We start from the raw sequence: 26287 nt of genomic DNA on the forward strand, positions 1-26287 counted from the left end.
TTTGGGCAGTTTACACCGTATTTCTCCGAGCTTCGGACAAATCTCTCTATCCGCAAACTGGAGTTCGAGGGTTGTGCCAGGGTAATGTTCCCAAGTAGACAGGATCGGAAGTATGGGAAAATCTGTACCGAGGCTGTTACCTCTGTCTTCACTGACGGCTCCAAGATGGAATTGGAAGTCAGAGAAGGGCTTTTCTCTAAATCAATCAATTTATCTATTCTCTTAACATAGCCGAATAGTGCTAGTGTTTTTCCGGCAGAAGTCTTTGCGTAGAATGCTCAGGAAACGCAGGAGCGATGGAGATACCGACATTTTTTCCTATAGTCTAGCTACGATCAAGGCTCTGACGATGACATGGTGCAGGTTCAAATTGGTAAACTTCTGTAAGAAGGAGATCAAATTTCTTGGGTGTACAGATAGCATTTCTCTGATCTGGGTTCCAGGACATAGAAACATAGACTGTTGTTAAAGGGGAATTGCACAACTTGTTTCTTGGGAAAGCACAGATCAGATGGAGCTCCATTTATTCGAGTGGTATTTCGAAAACCTATGGCCCCAGTACAATAGACGCAGGACGCAGTTGGTCCTAGAGATTTCACGCCATTCAACTTCCAAACTATCAACTTTCTGACTAGAAAATGGGACGATCAGCACTCACGCAGAAAATCTGGGTTTACCATTTAATCCCAATTGCAGAAGCTGTGTAGACCTCTCAGGGAAGGAAACATTTTCTTTGTAAATGTCCGGGTTTGGCAGCCTGGCGATTAAGGTCACCGTCTGTTCCTTTCTTTGACAGCCTCGGGCAGTGCTCCTACCTAAATTCCGTTGGAAGTCTCTTTAAAGTATCAAAACGGCGCTTTAGTGGTACTTGGGGAGTGCCGGTACCTAAGACTCTTGGTCAGTCCCAATCAGTAGCGTGGGAAATATACTCGCCAAAAAAAACACGAAAGATGAGTTGACGGAACTACCTTTCGAAAGTTGAGAAATAAGAAGTATTAATCACCCTATCGGAGGACTTATAATTTTCGCAAATGGTGTCGAACGCCAGTTATATAATATTTCACACTTGAGAACTAGACAGCTATCAAAATCATATTTTTTAATATAGAAAAAAAGTTATTCAAAAGTAAAATTTAATAATGTATATATTTGTGTATACTATACGGCTGCTCCGCCCAAATGCGTTGGTGTATGACTACCATTCGGCAGTGTCCGAGTTCGAAACCCACATTGGGCACGAAGCCCCAAAGTAATAGAAAATATATTTTCTAATACCGGCAGTCAATGACAAATCTCCGAATGCATTTCTGCCTTGAGAAAGTTTCGCAAAAAAACACGTCTGCTGTTAAGAGGCGGCTTAAAACTTCAGTTTCCTCCATTTTGCGGAACAACATCGAGATGCACATCACGAATTTGAGAAAAAATGTTCTAAAAAATAATGAATTATATTATTAAATCTCTCTAAGTATTGCACTCTAAACTTTTTTCAGAACCTACGCAAACCAAAATTTTTGCAGCAATTTTGAATTTTGTATACATTTTATTAAAATTTAACAAGTGCTTATCGAGATACACGCATTTACCCAAAAAAGGATGTGGCGCCGCCTATTTTTCATACATTTTACTTTTGTAGCATTTCTTTCTTGGGTGTATCACTTCTATAAAATTTGAGTAATTTTTCTTTATTTATAAGAATGTTATCACTTATTCTCTCTTAAAAACTCCCGTTATACTATTATGGGAGGTGAGTGTAGTTATTGACTGATTTCGCCTTGTTTCAATACCCCGCTTTTGCTTCATGAGAACTATCAATATCGGTAACTATGGTCTGACTGCTGAGAATGACAAACTGTGTTGACATTTCTGTTCAGTAAGGTGTTGTAAGTCAACATGAATCGTTTGACGCCAAAACAACTCTTCCAAGTTGTAGAAAATAACTTAAAAAAAAAAATCTAGACGCTAAGTTCATAGAATACTAGCGGCATTAGAAATGAGGAATAAGCTGTAGTTGCGGTAAATTTCGAGCGCTATCGAGCCATGCTGACTGAATTAATCAATTAAACATCGACGACATTTGGTTCCAGCAAGGTAGCGTAACTTGCCATAATGGACTGATCGAATGGGACATGTAAACAATAGCCATGGCGGGCATATGCCGGATATGTAAGTTGGTAGGTGAAATGGTTGAAATGTCATCGGACACCCCTCAAGTAGCACTAAAGCGTCGTTTTGACACCATTATGAAACCTCCAAGATAAAGATATCTACATCCAGCTAAAGCTGTTGACATAAAAGAAAAGTTTGATGGGACTTAGGTTGGCGCAGCGCCCAGGTTGTTGAAGAAAGGAGCACTCAGTGACTTTAATCGCTTAGCTGCTAAGCCCGGACATTTACAGAGAAAACCCCAACAGACTCTTTCTCTGAAAGGTCTCCACAGCTTCTGCAAAAGGGGGTTAAATGGAAACCGTAGCTTTGCTGCGTGTGTGCCGATCGGTAAGCTCAGCTACGACTTTGGAAATTGAATGGCGAGGAGTCCAAAGGACTTTCTGAGTCCTTCGTATATCGTATTGGGGCCAAAGGGTTTTCGAAATAGTACATGAAGAAATGGAACTCTTTTCTGCGCTTTTCTGAGAAATAATTTGTGCAGTTGCCTTTTAACAACTGTCAGAGGTATGCCGATGACCGGGTAGGAGGTCTCTGAGACCAATTCAGTCCCCTTCCTGGCAAGCTCATCAGCACTTTCATTTCCCTCTATGTTCCTATGTCCTGGAACCCAGATCAGAGAAATGTTACCTGCCTTTCGTTCTGCACCATGGCGTTATCAGAGCCTTGATTGCGGCTTGACTATCCGAGAAAATGTTAATATCTCCCTCGCTCCCGCGTTCCCTAAGCATTTTGCATGCCTGCAAGATCGCAAAGACTTCTGCTTGAAAATCACTAGCAGTATTCGGCAGCTTGAAGGAGATAGATAGATGTGCCAGATATGATATTAAAAAAAAATACACCATGAAAATTTCTTCCAGATTATAATACAAAAAAATCTTTCCAACAATATTGCTGTTTTGCATTAACATTTTAAGTTCTCATGCTCTTAAAAAACACCCTATATGTCTATATCTATCTCAACTTCGTTATGTGAACAAAATCAAGATATCCTTATGCACAAAAATGCGCGTGTAATAGCAAGGAGAAGTTTAAGATAGGAAAATCAACGAATCAGTCGCAAGGAAACGTGAATACAAAAACAATTCAGCGGATGAAAGTTTCCTCAATATTGAAAGGAAAAACAAAAATTGTCAAAATAATTAAAAAATTTACTTCGCTCCTCACTCATGTGCGCCTCTATGGCTGTGCTTTTGTATGGATGTAACGGCTGCATTAACATTGGCTACCAATTACATGGTCGAGATTTATACAGAGCCTATGTATGCCACTGCTCTTCTTACAAGATTGTCAATAATTGGTAAAATACATTTATCTGGAGAAAAGCGGTGTCAGCTTATTTAATCAAGCATGACAAGTGCCACAAAGTGAAATTTTTAAGTAATTAATTCTATATAAATCAAGCAGCACTTTTGCAAATAGCATCACGAGCTTGATGGAAAAAATTATGCTACTTCCAAACCAATCAGTTGTTAGACACTGATTTATGTAATTTATCTGGCATAAGAAAATTTGGCGCTAAAATTTCAACACACAACGATAAATAAGAGATAATGCTTAAAAAAATAAAATAATAAAAAAAGTTTATTTATGCACTAAAGCACTAAAACCAGCTTTATATTCTGATCCTAATACGTTAACAGAAAGGCGCATTCATTACGCGTTGGCTAAAACTTAGGGTTTACAACAAGTTTCTGCCAACCACCGGCAGTACTAAACACGCCGGACAGCCTTTGATGAAAGTGCTGAAAACTGGTTGAATTTATGCAAATTTACGCAAATTACGGATAATTTTAGATTATTAAGGACGAGAAACTTTGCACTTCACAGCGCATGGCAATATGTGGGTGTGATGAAAGTAGCCCGCGGCGCACATTATTTGAATAGTTTTGGATAGAGCTTGCGGGCATTTCTTACTCTTATTGGCATTTACTTGCAGAATCATGTTTGTTATCACTCAACAGTTAAATTCAGTTTGTATGATGGCTTTTATATCAAAGTCCTACTAACTACCTGTTGAAAAGTTAGCGCAAACTGGGGAGGGTGCAAAGTTCTGTATGCATTGGCATCACTGGAGCATGTAAAACTTGCCCTAGTGATGTGCTGAATGCCTTTTTGCACTTACTTCCCATCGACTTTTCCGTCATTTCCATCGCAGCTCAAAGTGCAATCAGGTTAAAGGAGATTGGCCTCTGGCGACGATCTCTCAAGGGACATGGTAGCATTTTCGGGCAGTTAACACCGCATTTCTCCAAACTTCCTTCGAACAGATATCTCTATCTGCAAACTAGAGTTTGAGGGTCGTGCTAGAGCAGTCTTTCCAAATAGGCAGGATTGAATCGAGGGGAAAATCTGCACCGGAGCTTGCACCTCTGTCTTCACTGACGGTTCCAAGATGGAATCGGGAGTCGGAGCGGGGGTTTTCTCTAAATCAGCCAATTTATCTATCTCCTTTATACTGCCAAACACTGCTAATGTTTTTCAAGCAGAAGTCTTTGCGATCTTGCAGGCATGCAAAATGTTGAGAACGCGGGAGCGAGGGAGATATTAACATTTTCTCCGATAGTCAAGCCACGATTAAGGCTCTAACGACGCCATGAGGCAGAACGAAATTAGTAAACTCCTATAAAGAAGAGATCAATTATCTTGGGTGTGCAAGTAACATTTCTCTGATCTGGGTTCCAGGACATAGGAACATAGAGGGCAATGAAAGTGCTGATGAGCTTGCCAGGAAGGGGACTGAATCAGCCTCAGAGACTTCCTACCCGGGCAGCGGCATCCCCTTGGTAGTTGTTAAAGAGGAACTGCACAAGTTTGTGTGCTATTTTTGACAATTTTCGGATTATAGGTTTGATAAAAACTTCACTAACTCAGCCAAACCCATATCGATTTAAAATTCTAAGACATAATTAGAAAGGTGTATTCGTACTCTTAAATAAAATCATGCACGTCTCAATTTTTTTGTTTTGCAAATATCAAAACACTTCTATTCCTTTGTTTCCAATTTGGAAACATTTGTATGCAGACCATTTAAGCTTAAACTCTTTTATCATCTAAAGAGTCAAACATTACATTTTAGGCAGCAGGTAGAGGGTTAAAATGTACTACCAAAAACATTCCTCTTTAAATTGTATTTTAGAAATTTGAGGCCAGAAATTATATTTGAATTCGTTTTATACATAATATTTTTGATAAAACCTTCGCACATTTAGCCAAAAATTTAAAAAATTTAACTCTCTCGAGGCCCTTCAGACTACTACTGTCTTCGGCAAAGTTGATCCTAGAGACATTGTCTTTCATGATCACTTGTACTATCGTTTATGTGGGTTGCGTAAAATTTTAGCAAAATTGTAGGACTGTTGTTATTCACTGCATTTTGCTACGACTAGTAAGATGGGAAGATTGTTTAGCTATAGGGTATTTTTTAAGGGCTTGAGAACTTACAATAATAAAGCAAAACAGAAATACTTATGGAATGATATTTTTGTTATAATCCGTTAGATAATTGCATGGCATTTATTTTTTGAATATGATAAACAGCAAACAAGTATGTCCGCCGTGGCTACGAGTTTAAATATTGCTAGAAATCGATTGTTAAGCGCGCTGTATGGGAAGTTGCGCCATCTTGTTGTACTAAATATCAACGACGTTTAGCTGATTAATTTTTATAAACAAACATTCAGTCATGGCTTCATAGCGCACACCATTCACCGTAACGGCAGCTCTTTCCTCATTTCAAAAGAAATAAGAACTGACGATGTCGCCAACGCTCTATGAACTTCGCGAACAGATTTCTTTATTTTATTATTTCTTTTTTATCAAAGTAAATTTTCACAATGCGAAGCGTTGCTCTAACGCTGAAAGATTTATGATGGCTTGCCAAACCTTGCCGATAGTGTTCATGCAGCTAAAAAAATACCCTACAAAAGCATATACAACTATTGTAAGAGAGAAGATCATGTAGAGAGTTCTAACGCAAAACACGTAAGTAAAAAAAGTAAAAACTACCTAAAAGTAACTAAAAACTATTTTTGATTAGATTCTAGCATTTCTATGTATGCAAATTTGCTAATGCGGGCTTCGAGCCTATCCAACCTTATTTCAGTATCGGTCCTACTAGAGGCCACTGTTCTACGAAAACAGATTAAATAATACAAAAATCGCATACAAATCCTTTCGATACTTCACGCGATCGCCTCTTTCAAAGGCATATTCCCTTTATTTTGTGCAATGAATGAATAAAATATATGTATAATATTATATGTATATATAATTGGCGCGTACACCCTTTGTGGGTGTTCGTCCGAGCTCCTACTCCTATTTGTGGTGGACAAATGGATGGACCTACAATTTCGAGCCGACTCTGAACGGCAGATATTTTTTTATGATGAGCTTTTTCATGGCAGAAATACACTCGGAGATTGCCTGGCGAGGGGCGACCGCTTTAGAAAAATGTTTTTATTGGCAGCGCTGAATAAATGTTGCCAGGCCTCCTCTATTGAACCAACTCGGTGCAGAAAAGCAGAACCTTGTGAATAATTTTTTCCAATAAAAACAACTAATACGTACACACAGCCTAACGACTAACTTAGAAGTTGAAAGTTCTTACAACTTACCCTTCTGAAATTCACGATCACTGCAGAAACGCATGAAAAATCTTCGAGCTCCCTCCACGTTATTCTTAAACAGATCCAGCGTTTTATTATTTAGACAACGAACGGTGTATTCGTCGAAGCATTTCATGCCTCTATTAAAAACGCTGAAAATACAAAATATTAAATTCGCAAAATATTAACACACATTTACTCGAAAGTATGCACACATAGACATATGCACGAACTCAAAAATGTACAAGTACGTTAATTATTCAATAATTCTTATACAAGGTGGCGCCAAATTAATCATCCTATCGAACGATTTATAATTTTGCTAATGGTGTCGTATGTTAATCATATTTGAAATTTGGGACCTAAACAGCTGTAGTATACAAACAGACAAGCAATGAAGCGCGTAAAGCAAAAAATAAAGACTAAGAAAAAAATTACTCAAAAACAAAATTAGAAGATTAATTTTGCTGCACCTATGTCAATATAGCAATAAAAAATATAGTTCACCCTCCTATAATAACCATATAACCAAATTTCCAACTTTGTGAGGAAATTTTGAAAAAAAATTTAAAAAAGTGATCATCAAAATTTAAATTTTTTTTAGAGAAGTATTTTGTTGTAAGTTGATATAGCGGATCAATTACCCATAAGCCAATACACGTTTCTGAATTTAACATTAAGCTCTTCTCTTTTCTTCTTTATGTTAGCACTTTATCTAAGTTTGGTGCCAATAGTCATACTCAGGTATTTAGTCGTGTTATGATATGGGACTCACACTCCATTTTTATATATGTAGTGGAAGACATCTATTTTATTATACGTGAAGTCAATATTAACGCATTTTATTTCATTTAATTTAATGGGCCAAGTACCTGCGCACTCATAGAACCTGTTTAAATGTTTTTGAAGATTTGCAATTTACTCAATCAGTGTATTTTCAACTGACTTCAAACTTTTGATAATTTTTTCCATTAAGGGAAAATGCGCGAGACCACTAGCAAAAAAAATGTCGCACAATTCTTGAGCCACTTTAAACTTAGAATTTGTTATACTAAAACCAATAGTCACTTACGCTATGGAGGCCTACAGTTAAGCAACCAATTGTACCGCCTCGCCCGTGTCAGTATAACAGGAGCAAAGATAGCATGCCCAGCTGACGCATTAGGTGAGCTCTTATACATACCATTGATCCCCATTTAAGTTGAAAAAGGAAATCGTTTAAGCACTTTCATTTTAAAAGGCATCTCCGGTTTAAAAAGTGCGAATATAAAACAGCATTTAAGGATCTAAAAAGACTTTCGATATAATCCTCTTCTTTATAGGGTGGATACATTATCTCCCGAACTCATTCTCAGAGAAATAACTCCATTACTTTCAAACCTGACTTCCATCAATCAATCAATTCAATCAATGGGCCATCGAGATACTATATGTGAGGATGTCTCCGTAGGAAAATGAGAGGCACCCACATTTCCATACTTTCAAATGGTCAGGCGACTTTGAAAGTCCTTCTATCAACTATAATCACCTTACGCACTCTTTGACCGTGTTGCCAAAGACAAGTTATATTTTAGCGTAAAACTTCTAATCAGTCCTACACAGCATGGTTTTGGAGCTGCAAGATCTACATTACCTAACTTTTCAGTTTTTTCTGAATATTGTCACGCAGGCTTCCATAATGGATGCCAAATAGATGCGATATACACGGACTTCTCTAACTAAATTGCCATTTCTTAGCTTTCGTTCGACTTTCCTTGATTGGATTCGATCCTATTTAATAAAGAGCTGCAGCACAGTAGTTATCGATGGGGATTCTGTGAAACAGTTTATTGCCACTTCTGGTGTACCTCAGGGTAATATTTTGGGACCTTTATTAATTGTTTGTTAATTAATAATATCCGTTCGTGTTTTTTCTACACTAATTTTTTTCTCTGTGCTGATGAACCAAAAGTTTATGCTGAAGTAAGATTTTCTAGTGATTCAGCCATTCTATAGTCTGGGCTGGATAATTTATTTTCCTGGTGCCCTATGAATCATCTATTTCTTAAAATCATTTTCTAAACTTCACAATTTCTGTTGCTAATTTAATTGTAATACACTTTTTAATATTAAATATTCTAAAATACTTTTACTGTAGTTTTGAATTAATCTCTTAAATGTCTGTTCTGAATTTTGTTAGACATTAATGAATAAATAAATAAATAAATAAATAAACAAATGGTAAATGATTATCTGAACTTTCTTAATACGTTAGGGAACCTAAAAAACGAAAAAATTAACGAATTTCTCAGAAAGTAATAGGAAAAGAAATCCTTTGAACACTAGCAAAATTCTAACGGTTAGCCACAAGCGAAAAAATTCCTAACGGTGTATAGAGGAATTTCTTTCAGATAAGCTACTTTCGCTCAGCATAGTAGACTTAAGACTTTTAACTGGTTACTTTACAGGCCACTGTAACCTAAAATAAACCTCAAGGCGGTGTGCTGTCCCCTCTCCTATGGGTGCTGGCACTAAACTCATTGCTAAAGAGCCTAGAGGAGAGAGGACAACACGTTGTAGCCTATGCGGACGATGTTGCATTGGTAGTAAGGGGGAAATTCCCCAATACACTCATAGAAGTCATGCAGGATTTACTAAACATGGTTGAAAACTGGTCAAAAGCAAATGGACTAAGCGTCAACCCCAATAAAACTGAACTCATCCTATTTACCAGGAAACACAAAATTCCAAATATAACTCCTCCGACTCTAGGTGGAACGGCACTGTAATGAGGCCCGCTACCTAGGTCTAATACTAGACCGAAAGCTAACATGGAAGGCAAATGTCGAAGATAGAGTAAAAAGGGCGACAATAGCACTATACTCTTGTAAACAGCTAATAGGACTAAGTTGGGGTCTCTCCCCATCTATCGTATACTGGCTTTACACGGCAATTGTCAGACCAATCCTAACATACGGCATATTAGTATGGTGGCCAGCTTTAGATAAATTGTACGTCAAAAGAACGATGGCACACGTACAAAGAATGGCCAGTCTTTGCATCTGCGGGGCCCTCAGAACCACACCCACAGATGCACTAAATATTATTCTTAACATTTTACCAATAAAGCAATACGGTAAGCAAACAGCTGCCAAAGCAACTCTCAGACTAAGAGAAATCGGCCTACTCAGAACGTACCAAAGAGGGCACTCCTCAATTTTAGAACAATTCCCCTGCATTCCCAGCACAACGCATTTCTGTAGGACCAAGGACATCAATTTCGATAAATCCTTTGTCACAGTATTTCCCTCCAAAGAGGAATGGGATAACGGGCTCATTGTCAAGATAAATGACTTAAACATCTACACAGATGGCTCAAAACTAGACAACCAAGTAGGCGGAGGGGTCTACTCCGACAAACTCGGAGTATGCCAATCATTTCGCTTGCCTGATCATGCAGTGCTTTTTAGGCGGAAGTCACTGCCATAAAAGAGGGACTTAAAGAGATAAAAACGAGAGTATTATCCGCAAATGAAGTCTTCATTTACTCGGACAGTCAAGCAGCAATAAAAGCGCTGGAATCAAAAACACACTCGTCAAAAACAGTTCTAGAATGTGTTAAACTACTAGATGACGTATCTAAGTGCTACAAGGTGCACCTTATCTGGGTACCAGGCCACAGAAACATTGCAGGAAATTGTAAGGCGGATGAACTTGCAAGAACCGGTACAACGCTCGGTCTCGAACCGGATAAGGCGCTGATACCCATGCCCATAGCCACTTGTAAATTACTTATAGACAGGGAAACCATCAAAAAGGTAAATACAATCTGGCAAAACCTCACAACATGCGAACTAAGCAGACAGACATGGCCGAACTGGAACAGCGGTCGATCGAAGATCTTGCTACGATTCAACAGAGAATCTATAAGAAAAATGATAGGTGTTTTAACTGGTCATTGCTTAATAGGCAGCCACGCTAGAAGGTTAGGACTCCCTTACTTCGATTTCTGTAGAAGCTGTCTTAATACAGAAGAAGAGGAAACAGTCAGACACCTTTTATGTGAGTGTGAAAGCCTAGCTATGAGAAGGCTGCGCACTCTCGATACAGCATTTCTAACCGATGTAGCGGACATAGCCCATCTAAAACTAACGAAGCTCTGCTCGTTTATTAAAGCAACCGGATGGTTTGAAAAGGAACACGTAGAGTAAGGATAAGCTCCAGTGGAATCACAATGGACCTGCCGAAGGTCTAAGTGTGTCTTGCGACAACCACCCTACCTACCTACCTACCTACCTAAAATATCACTTGAACAACATTGATTTCTCTGGGACCATCATCTGTCGATCCTGTAAAATAAATACTGAAAATTAAGAACACATTCTTTGTGAATTTTCTACACTAGGCAGGAAAAGACTAAACCATCTTTGTGGAATTTCCATGCATTCATACAACTTATAAAAAAATAAACACCCGAGAGAACTAAAATTTTTAAAAAGCCTTAAAAATAAGGTATCTCAGCAGGCTTTGCACAATAGAACCCTTTTGATCACAGTGCGCAGTAGTCTAAAAATAAAAATAATAATTGTTCAAGCGAGATTTATTAGTAGCGACTGAAGAGTGGAATCAGACTGTTGGGCATTAAGGAGAATAAGATTATAAATATAGAAAAATGTAACTGAATATACACAAGCTGTCCTTCATTTATAATGGAGAAAAACTATAATAATCGAATAATAATAATAGAACTGCGTACTAGAAAATTTTCTATTATTTTTGTTATTATGAGATGAGAAAGCACTGCGATCTGAAATTTTTATTTATTTATTTATTGCGCCCACTTCAGAGTCTTTCTTAAATGTATAGAATTTTTCTTTTAATTTGCACAAAATTTCATACTTGGACTCCTATATCTTTTGTAGCATACTGAACAATATTTTAATAAAATAATTAATAAAATTAAATAGGAAGCCAATAAATTGTAAGTGAAATTTCTTTCTACGAAATTTTTTTTTTTATATGTGCAACTCAAACTCATAAAACTTTATTATTCGTGTTTATTGCTTCTCATATGTCGCGGTTATAAAATTTTTACGATTTTATTTTGAGTATTTGGCATTTCAGCAATTCATCTTTTGCAGCTTAAATGGCATCGTTGATGTATGAGAAGTTTAGTGTTTATTCAGTCATTTGCAAAACGGATAGCTTTTCGCTTGAACAAAGTTGGCCCTACAGAGTGAAGAATGGTTAGGTTAAGATGAGCATTTTTACCGAAAGGTCATCTTTTTAGATTAAACTGATTTTTCGCCAGCTATATTATGTTAAATAATAAATAGAACTATTGCATATTTGAAATTCCTTACATTCGTACATCACCAAAGAGTAACTATTAAGAGCGTATTTTCATCGGTCAGCACCTTTACGCCATTTACTTTTAACGCTCATTAAATGTTATTTTGTCTAATATTAAAAGCAGGCAAAAATAGAAAAATAGGAGAACTTTGTTAAAAATGTGCTCCTTAGTGGATGAGAGTACGCTGCATCGGAAAAGCAGATTTGTTTTGTTAATTTTTTTTTTTTTTAGCCTTCATATTTTCGCTAAAATGACGGTTGAGATGAAAACTAAAAGTTTATCTTCCCGAAGCATTCTAGTGAGTCATGTTTATATTTTTTTTTAAATAAAAAAATATTAATAGACAGAGCTAATATAATAGCACATAACCAATCAAGTTATGATGATCTTTCTGCGTAATCTGTTAAAGTTCACACTTCTGCACAATCTCGTGAATACTTCTTTAATTCGTGTTCATTATGAAATTAATTTTTATTTCAAATTTCACTTCTATGAAAACTACCTGTAGAATGTTATGATACTATATTATTAAATAAGATACTAAATATTTAATAGAATACTCCTGCCTAGCTTTTCGCGAATGATGTAAGTGCTCTCCTGTGTGTCACTTCTTTGTGGGCAGTCTCCAGAGCTTCCACTGAAAATCCGCTTGCCCTGAATTTTTATAAGTATGGCTATTTAATATCCACAATATAATTATGACCGAATTGGTAAATCGAAAAACTCTATCTCCTCATCTTCATAATTCAAAATTTTGTATACACTGCTAGGCAGGTCTTTGACATATCGGATGTTGCTCCGAGTCCCGTTTTGACTTTATCTATTATTAAGCCTGACGGACTTCCAAATTCGTTTTCAATTGTCGTTTCATGCATCGCTATTTTATTTTCTTACTCGCTAGCATTTAAAAGACAAAGAATATGTAATGTCAAGTAAGTACGAAAAATATCGAACCCATAAGTGATGTGTGGGCAACCCGTACCCATAATTATGGGCCTTTTATATAAAGGGTCCGCCATATAACTTTACGAAATTAAAAAAGCTATAAAAAAGAAACTACTCAATATTTTTCCAAACTGTTTTTTTTATTTTGAAGTAGAATCCTTCCGGTTAATGATGGAACACAACTGGACCAATTTGGACTTTGTACGGCATCATACCAAGGTCTTTACGCAAAATTCATCTCAATGATGTCTCCGAAATGTCCATTTGTTAAGAAAGACGGTGAACTGATGTTCCTGGTGATTCACGAACACTCTCGGCCACAGCAGCAATATTTTCGGGTGTACGCACGGTTTTTGGTCGGTCACGCGTTGGTTTGTCAATAAGCAACCCAGTTTCTCTTACTTTTTTCGCAAAGTAACGCACTTACGCTTCGTTTGGTGTTTTTCTTCATCCAATTGCCGTACGTAATTTTCGTACACATTCTGCAACATTACCATGATTTCCAAAGCAATGTCGCAATATTTCCCAGCGTTCTTTGAGCGTATACACAACCATTTTCGTTCAGCGGAAGAATAAAACTAATTTTCTGTCAAATCAGATGACAGCTAAGTGTTACCATTCTTCAAATAATACCTAGTTCAAATCCGTAACGATAGATGCCCTGTATATGCATATACATTTATATATGTTCTATGTAATCGGCGAGTATATGCTCGTTAGGAGTATGGTCGAGTTCCTCCTCTTAATTGTGAAGTGCAAGTCGAGTTCCTCCTCCACAAGTGAAGTAACCTCTATATAGTTTTATGACGCCTCCTAATAGCAGGTGGTTTTTTATGAGGACCTGTTTCATCAAAAATGCACTCGAAGGTTTGCCTTTGCCTGCCGAGGGGCATTTGGTGTTTCGTACACGGGGTTTCGAGCACAGGCAATACCAAATAGGGCAAAAAACAATATATTTAAATTTTAAATTTACAACTTATTTTGTACTAAAATAAAAAACATGGTTTTAATAGAAGTAAATCATTAGTTTGATCTTTACGCACACCATTGCTTGACTGCAGTCAGCGGTGAGCTTTACCTTGCCATGTCAGCCGACTTTTTTTGTCTCCCCAGCAATGGCACCATTCATTATAGAGAATCACTCTTTAACTTAACCGAACCTTTAAATTTTACCACAATTTTCTGCAGCACATATAGGTACGCTTATGCATGTACTTCTATAAACAAACATTTTAGCTGTACAGTTCATTGACTACTAAATGCGGAAAAAAACACAGTTGAATGTAAGAACTTTTTATTTGCGCGTTCAGTCGTAAGAAATCCGCCGCTTAAATATTAAAATTTCATTACACAATTTACAGAACGCTTACACATTTACTTGCATACAACGATATTTACATAAATACATAAATAATACACCAGAGACTTGCGATAAAGCAAAAACACTACTACAGTCGTTGCCTCTGAATTCCTTTTATTCGGCAAATGGAGTTCTTAAAAAATTCAAAACAAATTATTCAATTTTTTGGCTATTTATTAAGTGAAAGTAAAAAGTTGTGAACTTTCTCTTTTTTCCATGGAATTTTATGAAAAAATTAACATCGTTAGGGTAATTGGACTAAAATAAAATTTTGCTTGTGGCTAATCTCCACTTGCTAAGCAATAGAATAAGTGCAGACATGCAGCTATGACTCCCACATTTCTCTGATTTTGTCAACATTTCGGCGAATGATCTACTAGATGTACAAACATATAAACGTACAAGCATATAAACGTGTAACCAATAGTTTTTTTTTTTATTTGCCACCTACTCCGACTCTGTTTTGGTCGTAAAATGATTGTGCTGTCTTTTATTAAGCACTGCTAAAAATACTAAAGAGTGCCTTTTAAAATGTCTAAAATTATTTATAAACTAGCACAAAACGCGCATCCATTAGAAAAATATTTAATCGTAAGCGAGTTTCTTAACATTATTAAAGAAAAATTATCTGGTGAAATTTTTTCATACAAGTAGCATGTAATGAAGATCAAAACTTCTCAAGCACTTGAGACCTTATACCGCGAGTTCCTCCTTAAGTCTCACGAGTCCTCCTATAGCACAGCACAGAGATTCAGGAGGTCTGAATACGAATCTGAGCTCACCGACTTTCCATCGTCTTACATTTTTGAAGTAAAAGAGGGCGAGCCCCTTAAAAATAATTTATTTAGTCCTGTAAAAATGTGCACGTACATCAGAAATTTTTAAAGTAAAACGATTTTTCTTACTTTTCATTTTTAAATTAATCAAAATCTTGCGAACAGTTCTTTTATTTTTTTAATAATCACAAACTTTTATTACAACTGCAACAAGTAGTAGATTGCGTATACGCAGCGTAGATCGAAGAGCCCAAAGAAAGAGAGAACTTGAACTTGAATCGTGCTATGAGCAAACGGTCAATTTAAAACTTTGACTTTTTTTCAACAGATACGAACACTCTCCAATTCAGTCAGTATTCAGCTAATAATTTTCCTAAAAAAATATCTAACGCTATTTTCAGGATTTCTAATACTTTTATTTCAAAAACGCGACATCTTTATATATAGCACTCGATGTTAAGTAGAACACGCTATAGCACCATATTGCTGAAATCAAGAGCATTTTTGGCTAAAATCGTCTATCGATTTAAGACTTCAAATCACTCGGGCGCTGCAGCAACGGTGCTCGAGTTCACATTTGAAACCGGCCTAGTGCTCGAGTGCAAAGGGTTAAAATTCATTTGTGTATTAGTGTCGCTCTAAGTGCGACAGGTTAGCTTACCTAAAAAGCCACTGAGCCCGCATTTATTCTCTCACTTTTTTTTATATTTATTTTTTTTTTTATTTTTTTTTTATTATTATTTTTTTTCTCTCACTGAATACTATTTGATATTTTCATTTTGTCAAATTTCTAGCTATTGAAGAATGTATCTTCACAACATAATGGACAAGGTGGCATATAATTAATCACCCTAATGAAGGATTTATAATTTTTGTAAATGGCGTTGTACATAAATCATTTGATACTTCCGAACTAAACAGCCGCAATATACAAACTGGCAAGTAATGGGGTGCATACAGGTCAAAATAAAGATTTCCATCAGACAAATTTTTTTTTTTTTTTGTTTTGATTGTTATTTAGTAAAAAAGCCCTTCTATAGAAAAAAGTATACCCCGTGGACAGTGACAATCCGATCCAAAGGCTTAGCGAAACATGCATAAATGACAGACAAATATGCTGTCGGATGCTGTTGAAGCAGCAAAAGAAGCTTTCAATTACAAGAAAGTCCTTTCCAATAAAACCGTGAACATGAAATTACGTCTTCGGTACCTTAAATATTGCATTTGCTTTATTTTGTTGTACATTGTGGAGGCATGAACACTTAAGGTTACGAGTATGAATAAATTAGAGGCATTTGAGATGTGGTGATATTAGCGGATAATGAAAATATCGTGGGCAGAAAATGTTAGTAACAAAGTTCTTATCAAACTGAAGAGAAATGAGCTACGATTTCTGGTTGGATGATCATAGGGTAGAACCCATGGGGCTAATTAATATAGATATGACTACTGTAAGGATCATCGGCCACCCACTTCGCTCGGGTGGAGGATAATTATTCACAGTACTTTCTCTGTTTTGACCTACTTTCAATTGACTAAAGTGGCGCATTTTGCATCAGCTATGTGGATAATGAATTAGCTATATTCTCTATAACTTGACAAACTTCTCAGTTAGGAGTCACGAAAGTTTGCAGAGGAATTAACCATATTTGGGTCATATTACGCGTGGTTCTAAATACGAGTTGTTGCAACTGATTGTAAAGGGTGTTTTTTTTAGAGGTTAGGTTTTCAAGATGAAATAAAACGTATATAATTTAATGTTATGGCCAAGAATTTAGCTTTATTATAAAGATAAGGGTTTGCCATTATGTTTTAAAAATGATTTCGGGCAATTGGCCGCCGCGGCTGGCTCGAATAAATTCCAGCCGAGAGGCCCAATTTTCGACCACTTTTTTCAGCAATTGGGGCCGTATGTCAGCAATAACGCGCCGAATATTCTCTTCCAAGACGTCAATCGTCTCGGGCTTATCTGCGTAGACAAGCGACTTCACATAGCCCCACAAGAAATAGTCCAGCGGTGTTATAACGCACGATCTTGGAGGCCACGCCACAGGTCCACAGCGCAAGATAATGCGCTCACCAAAAGTTTCCTTCAATAAATCGATTGTTGCGTTGGCTGTATGGCATGTAGCGCCGTCTTGTTGCAACCAAAGGTCGTCCACATCAACATCGTCCAATTCAGGCACGAAAAAGTCATTAATCATTGCTCTATAGCGCTCTCCATTGACTGTAACATTATGGCCGGCTTCATTTTTAAAGAAATATGGACCAATGATTCCCTCTGCCCATAGAGCACACCAAACAGTGACTTTTTGAGGATGTAACGGCGTCTCAGCAATGGCTTGTGGATTATGGTCACTCCAAATGCGACAATTTTGCTTATTCACATATCCATTCAACCAAAAGTGAGCTTCATCGCTGAACAAAATTTTCTTCGATGCGTCGCGCGAACCGAACCATTACTTTCGTAATAAATTTGCACGATTTGCAAACGTTGTTCAGGTGTAAGTCTATTCATTATGAAATGGCAAACCAAACTGAGCATAAATCAAGTAGTGCCAACTTGAAAACCTAACCTCTAAAAAAAACACCCTTTACATTGTAAAATCAAAGGCAAACGATGAATTGGAAGTAACCAAATGTCTTGTCTATGTAAGCAGAGACAATTACCATAATATTATCTACAATATTTTACATGTTTGTTAAATGTAGAAAGGAATAGTTAACTTTAGAGTTCACTAAAGGAGAGTTAAAAGTTAATTTATATTAAAATTAGTGAATTATTTTACTGTGATCGCTTACATTCTTTATTATGAATTTGTGGATGCTATACAAAATCTATATTTAATCAGGCATAGAAAAGTGCGCACAATTTGCTTAATATAATAACTGTGACAAATCTTCACTGGTTTGGGATGATATTATTAATTTTTTAAAAACTTTATTCAGGGAAGCGTGAAATTAAATAAATATTATTATTAAATCATATTACTGCTTGAAACTAAGATTAAAGGAATAGCAGAAAAAAAAGAACAATTGGTTGAGAGTTAGAGAGAGTATAGGTAAGCAAATAGGTAGGTAAGTAGAAATAAGAAGAACGGAAAGTATAGCTGTAGAAATAAAGTCAATGGCCGAAAGTAAATAGCGAAAAGTAAGGAAAGGCAGAAATTTCATATTATTTTATTTTATTTTATTAGGATGTTTGCCAGAATCTGGCTTGACAAACTGGACATATCATCTTCCATTTGATATTCATACTATTAACTTATAATGAGAACAAGCTTTTAAAATAGTCGTTTAAAAGTATCAACCCTTAAAGCTTTAATGGCCTTGAAATACTGCGCATTACTACACAAAAATGAATGAAATATTTCCTGGTTAACAGAAAAAGTTGATTTTTGACGAAGAGTGTAATCATGAGAGAGTTTCACAAAGAGGATTTTATTTTTCTTTTTTGTTTTGACAAAATTTCCTTCCTGCCGTTTCAGCTTGCAAAAAAAAAAATATAATTACATTTCTTTCTTTTACATACGCAGTTTGTTTTTTGGTTATTTAGAGAAGTCAACTTTATATTACTATGAGAAATAATTCCTGCTGCGTGCTAATTATTTTTAAGCATTCACAAGGTTTCCATAGCGCCCAATAATGCGGAAAATATAAACCTGAAATTATGTCTAATTTAATTAGAGATTTTATCTAATTAATGGGAAATGAATTTAAGCCTATAAATGGCTTACGAAAAGCAATTACCATACAAGGAAAAAAGCAATATTCAGGATTTGTGTTATCTTGACTTACTGTATGAATTACATGTATGGAATATCATTATTATTAAAGCAAATAAAGGTTATCGTAATTCGAATGGAAATGGCAATTCGCTACAAAAACCTAACGGAGCCGATAAAAATTTAAATTTGTATACTAAAGTTATTAGATATTTAACCAGTGATGGTAATGAAGTAAAAGAAATTCCAGAACTTCAAAACACAAATATAAATTTGGGGCCCTGCTTTCACGTCCATTACAGTAATAGTGTAATTCTTCTAGACTTAGACGTAACTTAGCAAACTTAAGAACAACATGCGAAATGGGATTGGGAATGATTAATACCACCTTCGGAAACTTAGCCAACTATTGATTTTGGACTCTTAAGTTACGTAAACTAAGTAAATTGAGAGCAATGAGGGAATAACGGTATCATATGATATGGTACGTGCGCATGTTGTTTGCAGTTCATTAAGGGGGTGTCAACTAATGTATTAACTTAAACCATTAACGAAAAAACCATTGTACACGAAAAGAGTGGTAAATATTGTAAAATAGTATAATTAATATCTATGGTCAATGTTTCTTACCAAAGAGAAGGAGCTTCTTTAAAGTTTTTTTATTTGAAGCGAAAATAATTTTTAAACTTTTAAAAAATTTAAATATTTTTGTACCTTTAAACAATAGTTTTAAACAAATATAATTTATGTACAAACGTTGTTGTTAAAAACGAATGCAAAAAATAAATGAATATAAATAAATTTTAAAACTGAATGTTAATTGCCGCTTCCACTATTTGCAAAAGTTGTTTTTTTTTCAATGTTCAAAATATCATGACTTGAAATACTTGTAGGGGAACTAACATGCACTAGAGGTTCCTCAAAGTCCTCTAATTATACCTCATCGTTGATGGGTTTTGTCCATTGCGAAGTGAGCGTCTCGGCACTATCAACCAATTCGTATAAATAATAAATTATTTTCAAAATAGAACTACATTTACTAAAAATCGTTATCTTACCTTTCTTCATCACGAAGCAAAATAATTATTTGCGACAAATTTTCTTTAATTTACTCTAGATTCAAGACAAATGTCATTTGAAATTTGAATATCGCACTAGCAAAAGTTTCATGGCTACAGTAGAAACGGAACACTTTTATCATGACACAAACAAGAATCGCAAAATAATGGTTTGTGAAAAGACAGAGTGAGAAGTGTACATATATGAGAACGAGAATTGACATCCAGTATTGCAATTCTTCTATCCTGCGTTCGACTCATCAATGACAAGTATGTAGGGCGGCGTTCGATAGAATGACTTGGTGCGTCAAAAGATTGGAAAGCGTGCAAAGAATTACAGGGATATGTGTAACCACAGATATCAGCACAACTCCAACAGGGGCGATAGAAAGAGTTCTCAACTGGCATCCAATAAAACTAGTAGTAAAATACTCAGCCAAAAGATGTGCTCTCAGACTGATGATGTCAGGACAATTCTCACAGAGGCTTTCTGGTCACAGCAACCCTCTGGATTTAAACAAACGGTCAGATTACGTGATTGCACAAGTTAAATTTGGCAATGATCCTAGCGCCATTATGGAGCAAAATGGATACATGAAGTGTCTAGAATCTACTTACCATTCATACAATTTCTTTACAGATGGGCCAAAAATGGCGGAAAAAGTGGGAGCGGCTGTCTTTTCCCCGCAATTTGATCTCCGCAATTCGAATATATAGAATGTAATATATTTCAAGCTAAAATCTATGCGGCACCAAAAGCAACTGAATTGGCTCTGGAATTAATCCCTTTTAGTACTCGGTAAAGATTTTCATCGATAGCCAAGCGGCTATGAAAGTGTCATAATTATGACTCCTTGGACTAACTCGAAATGTGTTCATTAATGCAAACCCAAAATGGATGAACTTTACAGAAACGGGCAGGTTACTATTTACTGGATACCAAGACACAAAGGAATAGATGGAAATGAAAGAGCCGATGACCTCCCTATGGCAGGTATTTGCTTGCCGACATGAGCACGGCAAAAATATACCCATCACACCCGTTCTGAAAACGAAACTAAATGAAGATCTAGCTTTGTAAATGCAGCCGATATGACAACACTCAACCTCGTTTAAACTGCCAAAATTGTGCTAAGGATTTGGCATTCGAAAACTACAACCTTTATTTCATCCCTCTTTAGAAACTACTGCAAAATATTAGTTGGAGTACTGACGTCCCACTGTCTCACTCCATATCACCAGTCCAGAGCGATGCGTGTAACACTTGAAACGAAGCGAATACTAGGGGTAATTTAGAGTACCTACTATCCCACTGTCCTGCTCTTTGTCAACAAATGTGCCCAGGAGCAGCATGGGTTCCATCATTCAAGGATATTGCTGACAGAAGGCTGAACGACTTGCTAAACCTAGCAAAGACGTGCATAAAGAATTACATAAAATAATAATTCGACTCCAAACATATAGCACTGGTAACATAATGGACCCTAGTGGTCTAAGAGAGACCTTTTTACAGATCAGCCAGCACTACCTAACTTACCTAATAACTACTGCAGCATTCTACACTCAATCACTAAACACTGTACCTGTTGGTGGCATCAGAAATATACCAGGTATTCTGCTACAAGCCTTTTTTTCTTTGTTCACTCCTCTCGAGAGCTTAGAGCCTCGACAAGACTTGTCTTGCGTTGGTTTCGTTAATCTATTTGATTTCTGACAAGGTAGGTGATTAGCCTGCCGCTACCAGTCCTAAGTAGTGGGAATGCCCCCTCCCCGTCGTTGCTTAGGAACAACGCCTTCTTACTGCGTGGAGCGTCATCTGTGTGTAACATTTTTCTGGCAGAAGGGTCGCACAGATGGTTGAGGACTTCGCTAAAGTGGTGTGTCTACGCTATTACCACGCCTGCCCGCTTCCTCTTGCTGGCGCCACTTGATGCAATTGTAACTGTGTGTTTTTCTTTGTTTTTGCTGGTTTTAGCAGCCACAATGCAAATAATGCGCTGACTATTGTGCGGGAGTTAGGATGTAAATGATGAAAAGGATAAGTTTTTGGGCTTGAGGAATGAGATTTTTTTTTTTGTTGTTTCGAGCCCAGGCTAGTGCAGTTACGCTAGACTACCGAGGCCGCACGCCTACTCGGTGCTAATCAATGAAAAGTTTCCTAGGATTGCAGAGTATAGATAGTATATTTGACCTACCTCTCAAATGGCTCGCCTAACTTTTCCGACAATAAGTGCCCAACGCATGAAATATCTGCTTACTCTCAGTAGAGAGGATACTTCCCTAACAATAGCGGCTTTGGCTGAACTTTGAAAGATTTTAATAGAAGCTGTAAGAATGGGTGCTCCTTAGACTGACTTCTAGCTAGACTGACAAGCTAAACTGCTAATATGTTGAGTGCTCGGTCGATATTTCCCAGAGGAATTTTAAAATCACCGCTGTATAAATATCAGGAATCGGACAAAAATTATTTTTGGTATGATTTAGCTTTATAACTCTTAATCCCGATACGTTAACGAATGGTCTACCCTAACCCAACTACTGGCTAAACAAAAATTCGAAAGCGATTGGCTGAAAAAGATAATCTTCCTCAATAAAATTTTATTTTTTTTGCGGTTTGTATTTTCTTTGGAAAGTTTTAGAGAAACTGAGTGCAAACAAAATTATATTATTTGAAAAATAACAAATATTAAAAAGTCATATTGTTTTTATGGACTATTCATAAAAAAAGTCGTGCATTATTCTCATTTATAGTTAGAAGCGCCAACCTAAGACACATTCAACAGGTTGTAGCGTAGAGGAGCTGATTTGACTTTTTCGTACTTATTTGGTCTCAACATTGCCAATTTTTGTTTATAGATTGTCTTGTTCTAGGCGCTAAAAGCATAAACAAAACACATTACTAAAGCAAAATAGCTGCTACTGCTTGTTATACGTACCCTGCACTGGCCCCCGGCGAAATAATAATGGTGAAGTAATAAGGCAGCTTTCTCCATTCATTTTCTGAAATTCAGCTGCCTTGTATGTATTTGACATGCCTTTAAGCCCTTATTATTCATTGCGTTTTTAACCAACAAATCTTCTTAAGCCATCGAGATGTGTGTGAGGAAATGTCTGCGTAGGAAAATAAAGGGAACTCACATTTAAGTTACATAAGCTACGTTCAGATAATCAGGCGGCTTTGATTGCCTTTCTATCAGCAATAATCACCTCAAAATGCCTGCCTAAGCCTTCTTAACTCGTTACTGAACTTCAACACAGTATTATTAGGTTGGGTTCCTGAACATGAGGGGTATGAGGGAAATGAAATTGCTGATTATCCAGCGTCCTTCTGTGGACTTACAAAAGGCTACACAAACGATTTTTTTAGAAAATGGGAGAAGAAGTAATTGGTTGAACACTGGCGAAATTCTATCGGTCAGCGACAAGCAAAAAGCTTCTAACACCAGACAGAGAAATTTCTGATAAGCTACTTTCGCTCAGCTGAGTAAACTTAAGACTTTTCACTAATTACTTTACAGGCCACTTGTAGCCTAAGATATCACTTAAAAAAAATTAGCCCATCATTTATTTATTCTAGGAAATGACACTGAAATTTTAGAAGGCATTCTTTGCGAATGTACAAAAATGTTGAAAAGTCTTTAAAATATAAAGTAGTCCAGTAAGCTTTGTACAGTATTTCTCCTTTGGACGCAGCAGCCTAATAGTAATAAAAGTGCCTTTATTATTTTAGTTATTTTGATGAGAGTTAGCACTGCGACCTGAAGGATCTAGAGTGCCCCCTTCATGAATTCAGAGTATTTCTCCAACTTTCACAACTACTTTTTATATTTGTCCTACCATATTTTGTTAACCTTTAAATCCCCCTCTTATAAAATTTGTGCACCCAAGTGTTTGACCCGCTTATGCATCAGTGCTGTGCACGATGCTAACACATGATTGACGGTTTCAACTTCCTTCCTACAGAAACTGCGAGTTATTATTTGTATGATTCATGAGTTGCTTCTTTGGAGGCATCTACCTTTCTGTGAATTTTTGTAGAAAAATAGATGAAACCTGTGAAATGTCATATACCTGTGAATAAAAAATTTGAGTTGCCTAAGTGAAGCTGTACAATTTGCTGCAAAACGTGAAGTAATGGAGACGTAGGTTTGTTTCATGTACCAGTGGTGTACTACTTACCCAGTCTTCTAGAGTATGCGAGCAGCATTTTTAATTTTCTATTTATTGGAAGAAATATTTAAAGTGTTTAAAGGCGAAAAAATACTGTCACTATCTCTGAAAAATGTTTATTCTACAGCCATGAAGTGAACTAAAATAGTTGCATTTGCCAAAAATTAGTTAATTTAAATGGCTTAATTATTTTCCATTGTACGGAATATCGCCCAAGGTAGTTTTTAACAACATTCGTGGATATAACAAACTCAAATAATTGCCTCTTTAAGAGTCAGAAAGGGAAATTTTTTTACATTTCCGTCCTTTGCCTCTTCACGAAAATCGAATACGCACACAGTTCCAATAAGGCAGTGCCAAATTTCTTCCATTACTGTTATTATTTCACATGTATAATCCCACCATGGCACTGACCTAAAAAAGTCGAGCTAAGTACCTAGTCACAAACGAAATTCATAAAAGGTGGCTTCTGCTCACTTCATTTTGTTTTTTGCTTCCACGTAAAATGGTTTGCCAAGCAAGCAGAGCCGCCCTTATGAAGGCAAGGAGGTGGCGAATTAAAAGCGACTATTATTCTTTTAACATGCTTTTTTACTTGAATTTTCTTTGGTAAAGTAACTGCGGGTATTGTGGTTCTGCTGCTTTTCAATATTGAACGGAACAAAGCTAGACAGCCTGGCGTTTTCGGAATATTAAGAAAGCGTATTTTGATTTATTTTTCACGAGTCATGTAATTTGTCGATAATAAGAAAAAGGTGTGGGCGTATAGTTGCTTTGTTTGTGCTACGTGGAAAATTCCCGTCGCCATACAAACAAGTCCATCAAACTCAACTCAACAATTTTTAAGAAATAAGTGAGTTTTTATCTGTGATGTTGATATGTAAGAAGCATTTATACTAAATAAACATGTTTTTAATTATTTTTGATTATTTTTAATGTGGTTGTATAGCTAAAATGTCTAAGAAATGTTGAATAAGAAAATAAAGAGCATAAGAGGTGAAAAATGCTAAGTTAGCAGTTATATCCAATGAGGTGGATGTTATATTGGTATCTAAAACATTTAGTGTCCCATTTAGTGGAGCGAAAAAACTAGAATAGAGGTACTGTCAACTAGGCTTTGTCGAGTTCCAACTTTAACTGGAACAATATAAAATTATTTGGTACAATATTTACTGTCGATGGAACCCGTTTTTGTTTTTCTATTTAATTATTTATTAAGCCAATGAATATAATAGATTCTTATAGGCTAAGTGGACTATTTAAGGTTAATCGGCATTAAGAAAGGGAGTACAAATTAACTACAATATTTATAATAAATATTCAAAAATTTCAATAGACGATCTTTTGAAATCGAAAAATCTATCTCAACAAAGTTAGGGATGTTATTAAGGATCTATTAATAGGAGTATTTCGAGCATAAAGAGATTTTAAAACACCAACATAGAAGAACTTCGAACTACGGATAGGTCGGCTGGCCGGAATATTAAAGAAAATCCTCTGATGAAGCACAGGACAGTCAGCAGCACCGCGAATCAAATCAAAAATGAAAGACAAAGAAAGATAAGATTATTCTCCTGTTCTGCAATTATATTAAGTTAATCAATAAACATCGCGCTTCATAGGTAGGGATAGGATTCGAAGGGCGTAAATTAATCGAAGACCTCGCCTACGCAGATGATATATGCCTTCTCTCCGTCAAACACACCGACATGCAGATCAAAATTGACGATCTGTCCTCAACCTCATTGAATGCAGGGCTAAAAATAAATCACGAGAAAACGAAAGCCAAGAGAATTTGATCCTCTCGCAGCCGCCCGTTTCTCTTAAAAGGTGATCAATGGGTAGTATCATCGCCGCTTAAGACAGTGCGAAACTAAACGTTATCGCCAGAATAAATAAAGCGAACGAAACTGCTCCGAGCTATCTGGTCTTCGAGCATCCTCAGCGTACATACCAAATTAGGGACCTTTAAGACAAATGTACTATCAGTACTCTCGTATGGATTGGAAACTTGGCTCACAAATAATTGGATTGCAAACAAAATTCAAAGCTGTGTGAACAGATGTTTACGTAGGATATTGAAGATCTGGTGGCCCATCACCATAAGTAACGACGATCTATACGATAAAACTGCGAAAGTTGATGTGGATT

General features: G+C 36.4%; 1 protein-coding gene across 1 annotated transcript in view; it reads right to left on the reverse strand.

Annotated features, from left to right (window-relative positions):
* LOC129250256 (uncharacterized) overlaps nt 1–26287 on the reverse strand; it is a 40186-nt gene that overhangs the window by 8152 nt on the left and 5747 nt on the right. Inside the window, exon 2 of the mRNA XM_054889895.1 lies at nt 6780–6922. Coding sequence (XP_054745870.1) covers nt 6780–6922 — 143 coding nt within the window. The remainder of the gene's footprint in view (nt 1–6779; nt 6923–26287) is intronic.

This window comes from Anastrepha obliqua, chromosome 1, assembly GCF_027943255.1.
Source record: "Anastrepha obliqua isolate idAnaObli1 chromosome 1, idAnaObli1_1.0, whole genome shotgun sequence".
Classification (NCBI taxonomy): domain Eukaryota; kingdom Metazoa; phylum Arthropoda; class Insecta; order Diptera; family Tephritidae; genus Anastrepha; species Anastrepha obliqua.